Source organism: Trichosurus vulpecula, chromosome 2, assembly GCF_011100635.1.
Source record: "Trichosurus vulpecula isolate mTriVul1 chromosome 2, mTriVul1.pri, whole genome shotgun sequence".
NCBI classification, from domain to species: Eukaryota; Metazoa; Chordata; class Mammalia; order Diprotodontia; family Phalangeridae; genus Trichosurus; species Trichosurus vulpecula.
The window spans coordinates 376,111,322-376,123,851 of NC_050574.1; the positions used below are offsets into that span (position 1 = coordinate 376,111,322).

At 37.9% G+C, this 12,530-nt stretch overlaps 1 protein-coding gene across 4 annotated transcripts in view; it reads right to left on the minus strand.

The window, feature by feature from the left end:
* Positions 1 to 12,530, minus strand: part of GABPA (GA binding protein transcription factor subunit alpha) — a 74,547-nt gene that overhangs the window by 6,424 nt on the left and 55,593 nt on the right. For all 4 annotated transcript variants that reach the window (XM_036747928.1, XM_036747927.1, XM_036747929.1 and 1 more), the window contains exons 6-9: positions 9,311 to 9,505; positions 8,092 to 8,151; positions 6,943 to 7,083; positions 6,481 to 6,673 (exon numbers count right to left, since the gene is read on the minus strand). In XM_036747928.1, the coding sequence (XP_036603823.1) occupies positions 6,481 to 6,673; positions 6,943 to 7,083; positions 8,092 to 8,151; positions 9,311 to 9,505 (589 nt within the window). The remainder of the gene's footprint in view (positions 1 to 6,480; positions 6,674 to 6,942; positions 7,084 to 8,091; positions 8,152 to 9,310; positions 9,506 to 12,530) is intronic.

Here is a 12,530-nt window from a genome sequence, read left to right on the forward strand (position 1 = left end):
CAAGAGGATGATTTATGCAATAACAACATTAACATCAACTATGAGAGTCTTAGAACTCTGATCAATAAATGACCAACCAAGATTCTATCTCTTGATTAGAGGAATGTTGGACTAAGTGCAGATTACGAAATTTTTTTTGAACATGGTCAATGTGAAAATTTGCTTCACCATACATGTTTGTAACAGGTTCTGTTTTACTTTCATTCTAAATTGGGGTGAGGTGGGAGGGGGAGAAGGCAGATTATTGCTAACTGAAAAAGAATTAATATTAGTCTCCTTTCTAGTTCATTTGCATGTTCATTATTAACTAATGGCTCAAACTGCACATTTATTTCTGAAATACAGAACTGCTTTGTGGAAAAAATAGAACAAAGAAACCTATCGGTGAAAGGAAACTTGGAGGTTACCAACTCACTTCCCCCCCACTTTTTCTCCTCCCCCAAGTAAAGATGGAGGAACTAACATCCCAGAAAGGCAAAGTGGTATGTCCAAGATCACAAAGCAAGTCAGAGGCATGTTAAGAATAACTCAGATAGTATAAATCACAAGTCCAGAAATATATTCTAGTTTTTCCTAGAAATGCTTTAGGAGAGAGAACAAAAAAGTGCCTTCAGGAAGTGGGAACAAGAAGACATTAACTTGGAGGAGAATACCCAATGGGGCTATATTTCCTGTGAGGCAGTTATTGCCAAAAGGTGTTAGCTCTCCAGTGTGGCATTCCTTTTCTACAGATGCAAAGTATTACTTTATACAACATGGTCTGAACTGTCTTTTATAGTATCTGAATCATCAGCAAGAACCTATTCCTCTTCCCCCTTCCCTTCTCCAATGTTCCTATTCTTTTGCTTCCTGTAAGTGATGATTTCTAATCCTTTTTAAGGAAAAGATAAAAATAGAGATAAAGATAAAGAAGTATCAGCTACATGATGGATGGTTTCAGAACTGGTTGAATGAATGTTCAGACTTATAAAATAATTGTTAATGGTTCAGTATCAACGAAGTAAATCTTTAGTGGGGTGCCCTGGGATTATCTGTGCTTGATCCTTCCTCTTCAAAATTTTTACCAATGACCTTGATAAACTTACATATTAAGATGAAATTTAACAATGAAAAAGGTAAAATCTTGTGCTTGGGTTAAAAAAAAAAATGCTCCAGAAAGAAGAATAAGAAGCAGTATTTCCCTTCCTATCACCAGTTCCTCCAAATAGATCTGGAAAATACACTAGACTGAATCCTGAAGTAGAAATCCAAGAAAAAGGCACAGTGAGTCATTTTTCCAAACCAAATCACCACGGGGAGATAGACAGAGATCTCTAGACACTGAGGTCAGGGTCTAGCCAGGATCATTCAGCAGCATGGAACACTCTTGGGGGAGAACCTGCAGCCTCAAGGCCACATGTGGCACTCTAGGTCCTCAAGTGCAGCCCTTTGACTGAATCCAAGCTTCACAGAACAAATCCCCTTGCTAAAAGGATCTGTTCTGTAAAACTGGGACTCAGTCAAAAGACTGCACCCAAGGACCTAAATACAGGTCAGGAACTTGCAGCTCAGACCAAGGAGTGGCTATCAGACTTTCCCTGGATCAGACCACTGTGGGATCACTGAATGCAGGTGACCAGCCTGTGTCCATGAGAGCCTGGAATAACACAACCTTTCATTTCCCCCAAGCAAGCAACAACAGGACCAACCCAGATCTTCTCTCCAGATGTGTGCAGAACCTAGCCCCTACCATACAGTACAAAATCAGAAGGTAGGCTGAAAAAATTTATAAACGAACAAAAAAAGAACCCTACCATAAAAAGCAATTAAGAATGCTCAAGACAAAGTCAGAAGAAGAGAATGACTCCAAAAAATCTATAAGGAATGCCTCAAAGACATGGCCTGGGCACAAATTCAACCAGAATTCCTAAAAGAGATAAAGCAACAGTTGTAAATTGTTTTTATAAATGAATTGAAAGCACCAGAGGAAAACACAGGGCAAAAACAGAGCTATGGATAAAAAGGTTTGGAAAGGGAATTAACAATTTGGCAAAATAACTACAAAAATTTGCCAAAGCAAAAAATGCCCTGAAAATAAGAATAAAAGTAATAGAAGTTAATGATTCCGTGAGACAATAAGAAATACTAAAACAAAGTCCGAAGACTGAAAAAAAGAGAAAAAAAGATAAGGATCTCATACCAAAACAACTGACCTGGAAAACAGATTGAGGAGAGATAAATTAAGAATCATGGAATTATGTGAAAGCCATAACCAAAAAAAAAAGCATCTAGAAATTATATTTCAAGATATCATAAAAGAAAACTGCCTAGAGCTCTGAGAATCAGACAGTAAAATATAAATAGAAAGAATTCACTGGTCATCTCCTGAAAGAAACCTTAGAATGAAAACTCATGGGAACATTATAGCCAAAATTCCAGAGCTGCCAGGTCCAAGAAAAAAAATATTGCAAGCATTCAAAAAGAAAGTACTAAGGAGCCAGTCAGGATTATACACAACTTAGCAGCTACTGCTATAAAGGAATATAGAACTTGGAATATGATATTCTAAAAGGCAAAGGATATAGGCTTAAAGTCAAGAAAAATTCATCCAAAAAAATATCTGGTAGAATCCTACAGAAAAAAAAAAAAAGATCGTTAATGAAATAGAGGACTTCTAAACATTGCTGATGAAAAGACTAGAACTACATGAAAATGCTGAAGTTAAAACACAGGAGTTAAGAAAAACATAAAAAAGTAAGCAGAAATAAACAATGATAAAGGTGTAAACAAAGATGGCTTACATTCTAAATGGAGAGATGATATATGTGTCTTTTCTGAATCCTACCATTATCAAGGACTATAAGAGAGAGTCTAATTAGACGGATGGTTCTGGAGTAGTTATGTTACATTTTTATCTTAAGAATGGAAAGGGAGGGAAAGGAAGATGGAGGTTAGGGAAAATTATCTTACAATCAGGCTACACAAGAGAGATCTATAAAGACAAGGATAATGGCGGGGGGGGGGGCCCACCTGATACCTGAACCTCATTTCTTATAGTAACTGGTCAAAGGAGTGAAGAACACGAACACACGAATACACACACATACACACACACTGAGTTAGGTACAGAAATACATTTCACTCAACAGGGAGAGGGAGGATATGTAATTAGAAAACTGAAAGATTAAGGGAGGGATTAGTCCTAAGCAAAACAATCTCTTAACGATGTACAAAAATATTTATGCCTCTTTTTGAGATGGCAAAGAATGGGAGTTTGAGGGGGAATGGCTATCAGTTGGGGAACAGCTGAACAAGTATGGTATAAAAGATAATGAACACTATTGTACTATAAGATATGATGAAGAGGATAATTTCTGAGCAAGCTAGGAAGACTTGCATGAAATGATACAGAATGTAGTGAGAAGGATCATGGTAATAATTTATACGGTGACAAGAAAATAAAGACAAACAACTTTGGAAAAAATTAGGGATGTGGATCAGCCCAACGACCAAGTATGACAATGAAACATGCTACCCACTTCCTGACGGAGGTGAAAAATACAAAATGAAGCATGAGTCATATGTGAACATTGAGTGTGTGAGTGTGTGTGTGTGTGTGTGTGTGTGTGGGTGTGTACACACCCAGACACACCCAGACATTCTTTTAATCATGGCCAACGTGGAAATCTGTTTTGCTTGACTACATATGTTAGCAACCAGGGTTTTGTTTTTCCTTCATTCTCAACTGGGGAGGGAGGAAATAAGGAGAGAGAGTAGATTTTTGCTGATTGAAAAAAAAAATTTTTAATTGCCTTCACAAATATCAGAAGAAAAGAGATATAGTTGGAAGTTTGTCTGAAAAAGGTCCGGAGATTTTGATGGACTGTGAAACTCAATGAGTTAGCAGTGAGAGCTAATGCTTTCTTTTTTGCTTTTAGAGTCATATTTTCTAAGAAAAACAAAGTGATAGTGACTGTGTCCTAGTCAGAATAGTTTAAGAAAGATAGTGACAAACTAGAGAGCAATGTACTCTTTAAATTTTCATGATATCTTCCTCCTGTTACTTCTGCCTCTTTCTATCTCTTCAACTGCTGCTTCTCAGTGTTCTTTGATAGACCTTCATCCAGGTCATGAACACTGACCAAAGGTACGTCCTCAAGGCTCTGTCCTGAGCCTTCCTCTCTTTTCCTTTTATATTATTTCACTTGATGATCTCATTGGCTCCCATTGGTTTCAACTATCATCTCTATGCAAATGATTCTCAGATATATTTAGCTAGCCCTAACCTACCTCTCTCCTGATCTCCAGTGTTACAACTCAAACTGCTTATTAGACATCTAGAACTGAATTATCTATTTGGCATTTTAAACTCAACATGTTCAAAACTGAACTCTTTCTAAAACTCTCCCCTCTTCCTTCCTAATTCCCTATTACTGCAGAGGGTACCACCATCCTCCCAGTCACACAGGCTCACAACCCAGGTGTCACCTTTGACTTCTTATACTCTCTCAACCACTTTCCATTCTCCCTCCTCCCCCTCCCCATACCTAATCAACTGCCAAGCTAGTCATTCCTACCTTCCCAACATCTTTTATATGTGTCCCCATCCCCCTTCTGACAGTCAACACTCAGGTGCAAGCCCTCATCACTTAGGTCCTGAACTACTGCAACAGCCTTCTGGCTTGTCTCCCTGCCTCAAGCATCTCCCCATTCCAGTCTGTTCTCCACACAGCTTTCAGGTTAGTTTTACTAAAGAACAAGCTGGACCATATCACCACCTCCCTCCCCAATCAATCAACACCGGTGGCTCCTCATTGCATCCGAAATCAAATACAGAATCTTCTGTTTGGCTTTTAAAGCTTTCTATTACCTTGCCTTTTCCTATCTTTCCAGTAGTTTTACTCCTTTTACCTACCACCTCACTTCCCTTGAACTCTCCAGTATCACTGGTCTTGCTGTTACTCACACATAACATGCTATCTCGTGACTCCCGGCATTTTCACTGGCTGCTCCTCATGCCTGGAATGATCTCCCTCCTCATTTCTACTCCCAACTTTCGAGTCTCAGCTAAAATCTCCCATCTTTGCAAGGAGCCTTTGCTAATGCCCATTAATGCTAGGTGCCTTTCCTCTGTTGATTATTTTCAATTTGATGGGCATATATCTTGTTGTACATAGTTTTTTATATGATGTCTCCCTCACTAGACTGTCAGTTCCTTGAAAGCAGGGAAATTCTCTTATCATTCTTTATATTCCCAACACTTAGCACAGTCTCTGGAGGAAGAACTTAATAAATGCTTGCTGACTGACAAGACCAAGATAGTGAATGGCCTTTGAATCCACTGTGTACAACGACTAATAAAAGGAACTGGGGATATTTAGCTTAGTAAAAAGATGATTCAAAGGTTGGCAGAAAAGATAGGGATAATGTGGTTTCAAGTATCTGAAAGGCTATTATGTGAAACAATGATTAGGCCTGCTCTGCCCTAACAGGACTTTAGAAAATTTAATGGAAAAATTAAGTTTGATGTCAGGAAAAAAACTTCCTAACAATTAAAAAGCAATCCCAAAGTAGAATGAGATGCCTTAGGAGGTAGCATCTGGCCTTGGAGGTCTTCAAGCAGAGTCTGGATGGCCTCTTGTTGGATACATTGTAGGGTTGATTCTTTTTTCACTATGGATCAGAGTAGGTGGCCACCTGGGTGTCTTTAAACTATAAAATTCCAGATTTATATGAAGTTTTATTTTTCCTTCCACTGACATAAATTAACTCCATACTCTAGTCAACTATATAAACAAGACAATCTTTGCTCACTTTCACAGTTATAAAACAAAACAAAATAACTAGCTTTGGTTTGTTGGCATCCCCAAAATATTATGTCTTTAAGAGTTTTGGTTTCATTTACAGTAATAAGAATAATAAAAATAATTATAATTTTTAAAAAACTGGGTGAAATTTGATTTCTTAAAATTATAGCAGATTTAGAAAGAACAACAATGGGGTAGCTAGATGGTGCAGTGAGTAGAGCACCGGCCTTGGAGCCAGGAGGACCTGAGTTCAAATACGGGCTCAGACACTTGACACATGTACTAGCTGTGTGGCCTTGGGCAAGTCACTTAACCCCAATTGCCCTGCCTTCCCCCTCTCAAAAAAAAAAAAAAAGAAACAAAAAAAAAAGAAAGAACAACAATAAACCAAAAAAATTATATGCACCTCAAAAACAGTGATTTTAAATATAATTTTAAAAATCGGTTTGTATGAAAGTATCAGTTTTAGTTTTTGTTGATATTAAATATCTTCATAAAATAGAAATATAATGGAAAAGGGCAAAATAACAAGATTTTAAAGAAACTATACAAATACTTTTTATAACATTTCTTTTACACAGGTATTTTTATGTCTACACAATCCCTAATTCCTACAATATAATAATAGGTGAAAAGCAAATCTGAGCAACAGCCATTTCGTAAAATAGTTCCAAAAATTTAGTAAATTATTTACCTTAAAGCCCGACTAAGCTTCTCATAGTTCATAGTAGGCTTATTTTTGCGTTGTCCCCATTTTTGTGCTACCAATTCAGGCTGATTTAGCTTAAACTCTCCTTCGTCTCCAACCCAGGAAATGCAGTCTCGAGCATCTTTGTCAGTAAGAAGTTCCAACAAAAACTGCCATAGTTGAATCTGTCCATTATTTCCTATTCAGAGAGAATTAGAAGCCACAACTATCATTCTTATACATGGAACAAAGAGTAAATAAGTGATATATTCCTTTGGTTTACAATCCACTAACATTAGCAATGTAAATACTTGGTTACTACCTGAATCCTAACTGAGGGGAAATTCCACTTTCACTCTATAGTTCATCTGTAATGAAAATTCCCAGGTACAATTCTAACATATGCGTGTAATTTGGACAACACATTAGCAATGTGAATACTTAATTATAAAGAAGGTGGGAAAATACCAGTTCTGTTTCCAGGTGAACTTCTATCCTCTCCAGAAATTCGTGGTGCTCTTTGTACTTTAGCTGTCTTTGCACTACTATTTATAACTTTAATGGTGGTTGGTGTGGTGGGCTGTACTGATGCTGGTATAATCTGAACAGCTGAAACATAAGACCATGGAAAAAGCAGTTATAATTTCATAATAAAAGATATGCACAATATTCTGGGAAAACATACATGCACATTTATCTTAATTCCTTTCCTTTAACTTAGTTTTAGGATAAGATTTGTAATTTTTTGACAGTAATGAGATAACTTGACAAGAAAAAGATCCAAAGTTTTTAGCATAATGATAAATAATATATTTTATATAAATAACTTGGCAAATATTTAACTTGATTCTCCTTTTGAAAAATGAGTCGCAATGATACATATTCGACTGAAATTGACACTAGAGGCATCGAACTTTCACCTGCAAAACCAACCAGATTAAATTATAACTGGAAAATGTTTAACAATATAGATAAAAATGTAAGTCAACATAGATTATGTTAATTTGTGGTTTTCCAAATTAATATACGGGCCACAGGAATGCCTTTCTATTTGAGTTTGACACTCTTTATCTCTACTATGAAAGGCAGTGTGATGTAATGGTTAAAAATCTGGTCTTGGAGACAGAAAGACCTGGGTTCAAGACCTCTGATACACACTAGCTGTATGAAACCGAGCAAATCCCTTAACATTTCAGTGCCTCAGGTAACACTTTAAGAGTATAAATTTCAGAGAAGGTGCTAAGCTCTCTTGGTAGAGGAAGTTCCTCACTGGCAGCTTCCTACACCACTGAAATCACAGGTCTGGTTAAAAAACAACAATTCTCTTTTATGGCTTGTTACACTGTAACTATACAATCACATATTCTGTACTTTTTATATTTCCCAAGTATAGGAAAATTCTGTTGATCAACTATTCTAACTAGTTGTTAGTCTAACAAATAAATAAATGATTTAAAGAAATATTAAATTTAGATATGCACTAGCAAGTAACAAATCAAATGAAAAACAAGGTTTAAAATACAGCGATATTTATAAAGTTGATTCAAAAAAGTTTGCAATTTGCTTTTAAGAAGTAAAACCATTTTAAACTGATAAACTATAGACCTACATACTCACGTTGATCAATAGTAACTGTTGCTATTTCACCCATGTGTTGTTCTTGGCTAGCCAATACATCTGAAGAATAAAGAAAAAAAAAAATTAATCATCATTTAATTTTTGTTAAATGTAAACTCCAGTTGAATAAGTAAATCTCAAGCCAAATATGTTTTTTTTAATGAATAAAATGTGGTTAAAAGATTTAATGATGATTTTAGCTCTTGTTACAAACAAGGGTAATTGATATTTTTATTTGTTTATAAAGAATTATAATTAGCAATGGAAGAAAATTTCCATTACTATTACACAAACATAATTTTAATAAATATAAACATAATATACAAACATAATTTTAACAAGCAGAAATTAACTTTGAGAACTATGGTTCTTTAGATGTATATAACTATGTTAAACTATAGCATGACTAAGTATAAGATGGAGGAGTTGTTCAGTATCAATCACCAATGTGATAATTACAACACCTGAAAAAGCTAATGTGATCTTAGGTTGCATTAAATGGTAATGTTCAGTTCTAAGGATCTGATAATCCTGCTATGTTGTTCTCTACTCAGATGATTTTTGCCCTTTTTTGTACCTCTATCTCTTAGATCAGTAAGCACCTGGTATATACTTAGTAAATGGTTGTTGACTGACATTGAGAAGCTGGAGAACATTCAGAGGAGGGTAACCAAGATGGTGAAAGGCCCTGAGGTCACATACCACGAGGCTTGGTTGAAAGAATTGGTGACGTTTGGCACAGAGAAGACTTAGGGAATATATAATAGCAGCCTTCGTATCTTTTAAAAAGCTGTCATGAAAAAGGACTTGATTTATTCTACTTATTCTTGGAGGGCAGAAATAGGAGCAAAGGGTAGAAGATGCCAAGAGGCAAATTCAGGTTTGATTTTTTGACAATTAGAACTAACTAAAATGGAATGAGTTTCCTTGGGAGGTAGTGGGGTCCCCTTCACTGAAGATTTTCAAACCAAAGCTGGATAACTAGTTGCCTACTTTGTTGTAGAGAAGAATACTATTAAGCCAAATAGATTGGGTGAGATGGTTTCCAAGGACCTTTCTAATTCTAAAATTCTGCAAAATATCACATACACACACAAGAAAATCTTAAAAGTTTGAAATGGCACTTGAGATGAAAATAAAAATTGAGATGGATTCTTAAATAAAAGTTATAAAAGACTGAAGTTAACAAAATACATAATATATGATAGATTTAACATACATTTTCGAAGGAGCTCCAGATGACTCCACAGAATTTCTCCTCGTGGGACCCTCTGGAAAAAATCCTCTTGATTGAGACTACACAATTCTCTTCCTGAAATGCTTAGTGTAGGTAGGTCTATATCAGTCATACTGAATTCCTTCATTACCCAAACTACCCAATGAAGGACTTGGTCTGTTGACCACTGTATGGGATCTAAAAACAAGGTAAGAAATCTCCATTAATGTAGCGCCAATGAGATATTCACAGTGCCTACGGCAGCTATGAATATGCAGGCGTAGTTCTGAATCACAAAATATAAGACTCTCTACATGGAAGACAGAACCAAAACATTTATTCAAACACCAGAAAGCCAAATTCCAACACCAGAAAGCCAAATCCATCACAGCAACAAAGAAATCGATACACATTAGCAATGTAGGGGGCACTGCCATCCCCAAGCCTTCACTTTGTTAGGGCCTTCCCACAACACAAGCTACCTCTCTCACTTACACTAACTGCTGCGTGTGCCTGCCTCTCTCTCTCTCTCCCTCCAAGCTCCAATTCCCATGGTCTCTCTCCCAGCTCAGTTCTGCTTCAGATCTGCCTCTTTCTGTTCCACCCTTCCTGCTTCCCATTTAGCAAACTCCTCCCAGCATAGATTCATGTGACTCAGGCTTCCATGTGACTTGACCAGATCACATGGGTCTATTAATGTGTGGGAAAGATCTTCCCATTAAGCAAAAAATATATTAACAATAAATTCGGCCCCAAGATCTTTTGCATCCATTACATAGGTCAATGGGGCAACTGGTATCAACAGAATAGTACAATATAACAGGGATAACACAAAATATACACATAAAACAATATCTTAGGGTGGGGCTTGAGCACAAGCACCCCATCATCCCCCTCTCAAAAGAATGGGGCCCAAAATCCCTTGGGATAAGGGGCGAAGGTCTCTTCTTCTATAGTTACTTCCTGCTGAAATTGGACGTAGAGCTGTCCCTGCCCCAAGAGGTCCCATTCAAGGAGTCAGTTCTTTAGCCAGCATCTGGAATGTGGTCGATGCCAGGTCCAGGGGTGACACAGCACAGTCTTGGACAGGGGGTGACATCCAGCTCAAGCAGTCAGGCATCTACAGGTAGAGGGCATCAAACCTGCAGGAAACAAATCTAGCAAACAAGTTGAGAAGCCCAAAAGAATAAGGAGAAAATAACCAGAAGCAGGGTAGATACAGAGTCAGCCATGCTTCTGGAGTCAATGAAGCAACTAAAACTGTACTTTCCTATCCTCCTTAATGCTGTGTATTTCTTTAATCTGAGCTGGGGCTTGGCCAATTTCCTATTCTACCTGAAAAGTGTGACAAATTTGGATACAATGACTCAGGACGATCTGTAGGGGCAGTTCTTACTTCCCTATTCAGTCTAATATTAAGCCCCTTTTCTAGGTACATTTTATATGTAGTTCATTAGGTGGAGTACCATCTATTCTTCCAAAATCTATCTCTGCTCTCAACAGAGGGGTAAACAATTTTTTCTTGTCAATCTATTCTGACTTTGAATCCACTGGCTATTTACTTTTCTCTTTCAAGGAAATTTATCTTTTTCCCATTCCTCTAAGTCACTAAACTGTGAAATCTTATCCAGCACCTCTGAAAGAGGGTGCCCTATTTCCCCAATTAGTAGAGTTAGAATTAGGTGCTTATATAAGCAGGAGGAGCCATCTTCACGGATATTTCTATGAGAAACTGCTAAGGGGGTACCGTGATAAGCCTCGGCAACTCCCATCATTATTGCAGTCTTCATTACCTCTTCCTTTAACTTTCTCATACAGTCCCTAAGCAAATACCGGGGTCCAGCTGGAGACACTGGGCCACATACTGTCAGTAGGCTATTGTCTGTTGCATCCCATCTGCAGCTAAAGCTAACAGATTAGTTTCATTGCCACCTCCTTGAATATGGTAATCCCTAAAAGTTCCATGTACAAAAGGATTCTGACTAATATGAATTTCAAGCAATCTACATTATTGATCCCTACTCCTCTGGCCTCTTCATCACCGATTCTCACCATCCACGACACTAACAATTCTCCCATCCTTTGGGTGAATAAACTCAAAATATCTGTGAACTCCTCAGTAAAATCCTCAATTATTTCCCTAAACACTGTGTGGCCCCGCTGGTTTCTCCTGCTTCCTTCTTAGTATGGGACGAACTTCTGCATTGCTAAAATCCTCCTCATTTAACTTTGTTTCATTTTCCTTCCACACATCCTCCTGGCAAGTGTCCAGGTCTTAAACTGTTAGCTTTTTGCTTCTTTTTTAGCTAAATGAACAATAGCTTGCTCTTCTACCACCTGAAACCCCTCCAGCTTGCACTTCTAAAGGAAAGCCTGAACATTGTAGCACAGAAAGATTCCCATGCAAACCAGTCAACTAACTCCTTTTCCATCTGAGCTTTCTCCTCCAACAGCTTGTCTTTGCTTTTATACATAAGATGATAACTTGTTAGCAAGGGCCAGCCTCTCCTACACACCCCTACAAGTTCTTTCCCCAGTTCTATTGGTATTCCTTGCAAACATCTTTCTAAATTTCTGGGTTCTCCCTTCCATAGCCCCGGTGGTTCCCAGTTTTCACAGAGCCCATTCTCTTGCTAGGGAGAAATAAGATAAATCCTTCCCTAAAGCCCTCCTGCCTCCTCTGATATTTCACGATCCCATCCTTGTCACCAAATGTAGCACCAATGAGATATTCACAGTGCCTATGGCAGCTATGATTATGCAGGCATACTTCTGAATCACAAAATATACGACTCTCTACATGGAAGATACAACCAAAACATTTATTCAAATACCCAAAAGCCAAATCCATCATAGCAACAAAGAAATCTGTATACATTAGCAATGCAGGGGGCATTGCCATCCCCAAGCCTTCCCTATGTTAGGGCCTTCCCACAACACAAGCTCTGTTTCTCACTCACAATAGCTGCTGCCTGTGCCTGCCTCCCTCTCCCTCCCTCCAAGCTGCAGCTCCCACTGTCTCTCTCCCAGTTCAGTTCTGCTTCAGCTCTGCCTCCTCCTGTTCTACCCTTCCTGCTCCACCCCTTCTTGTTCCACCTGTTCAGCAAGCTCCTCCCACCAAAGACTCATGTGACTCAAGCAGGTCACATGGGCCTATTAATGGATGAGAAAGATCTTCCCATTAAGCAAAAATACATTAACAATACAATTAGTTAAAGCCTGT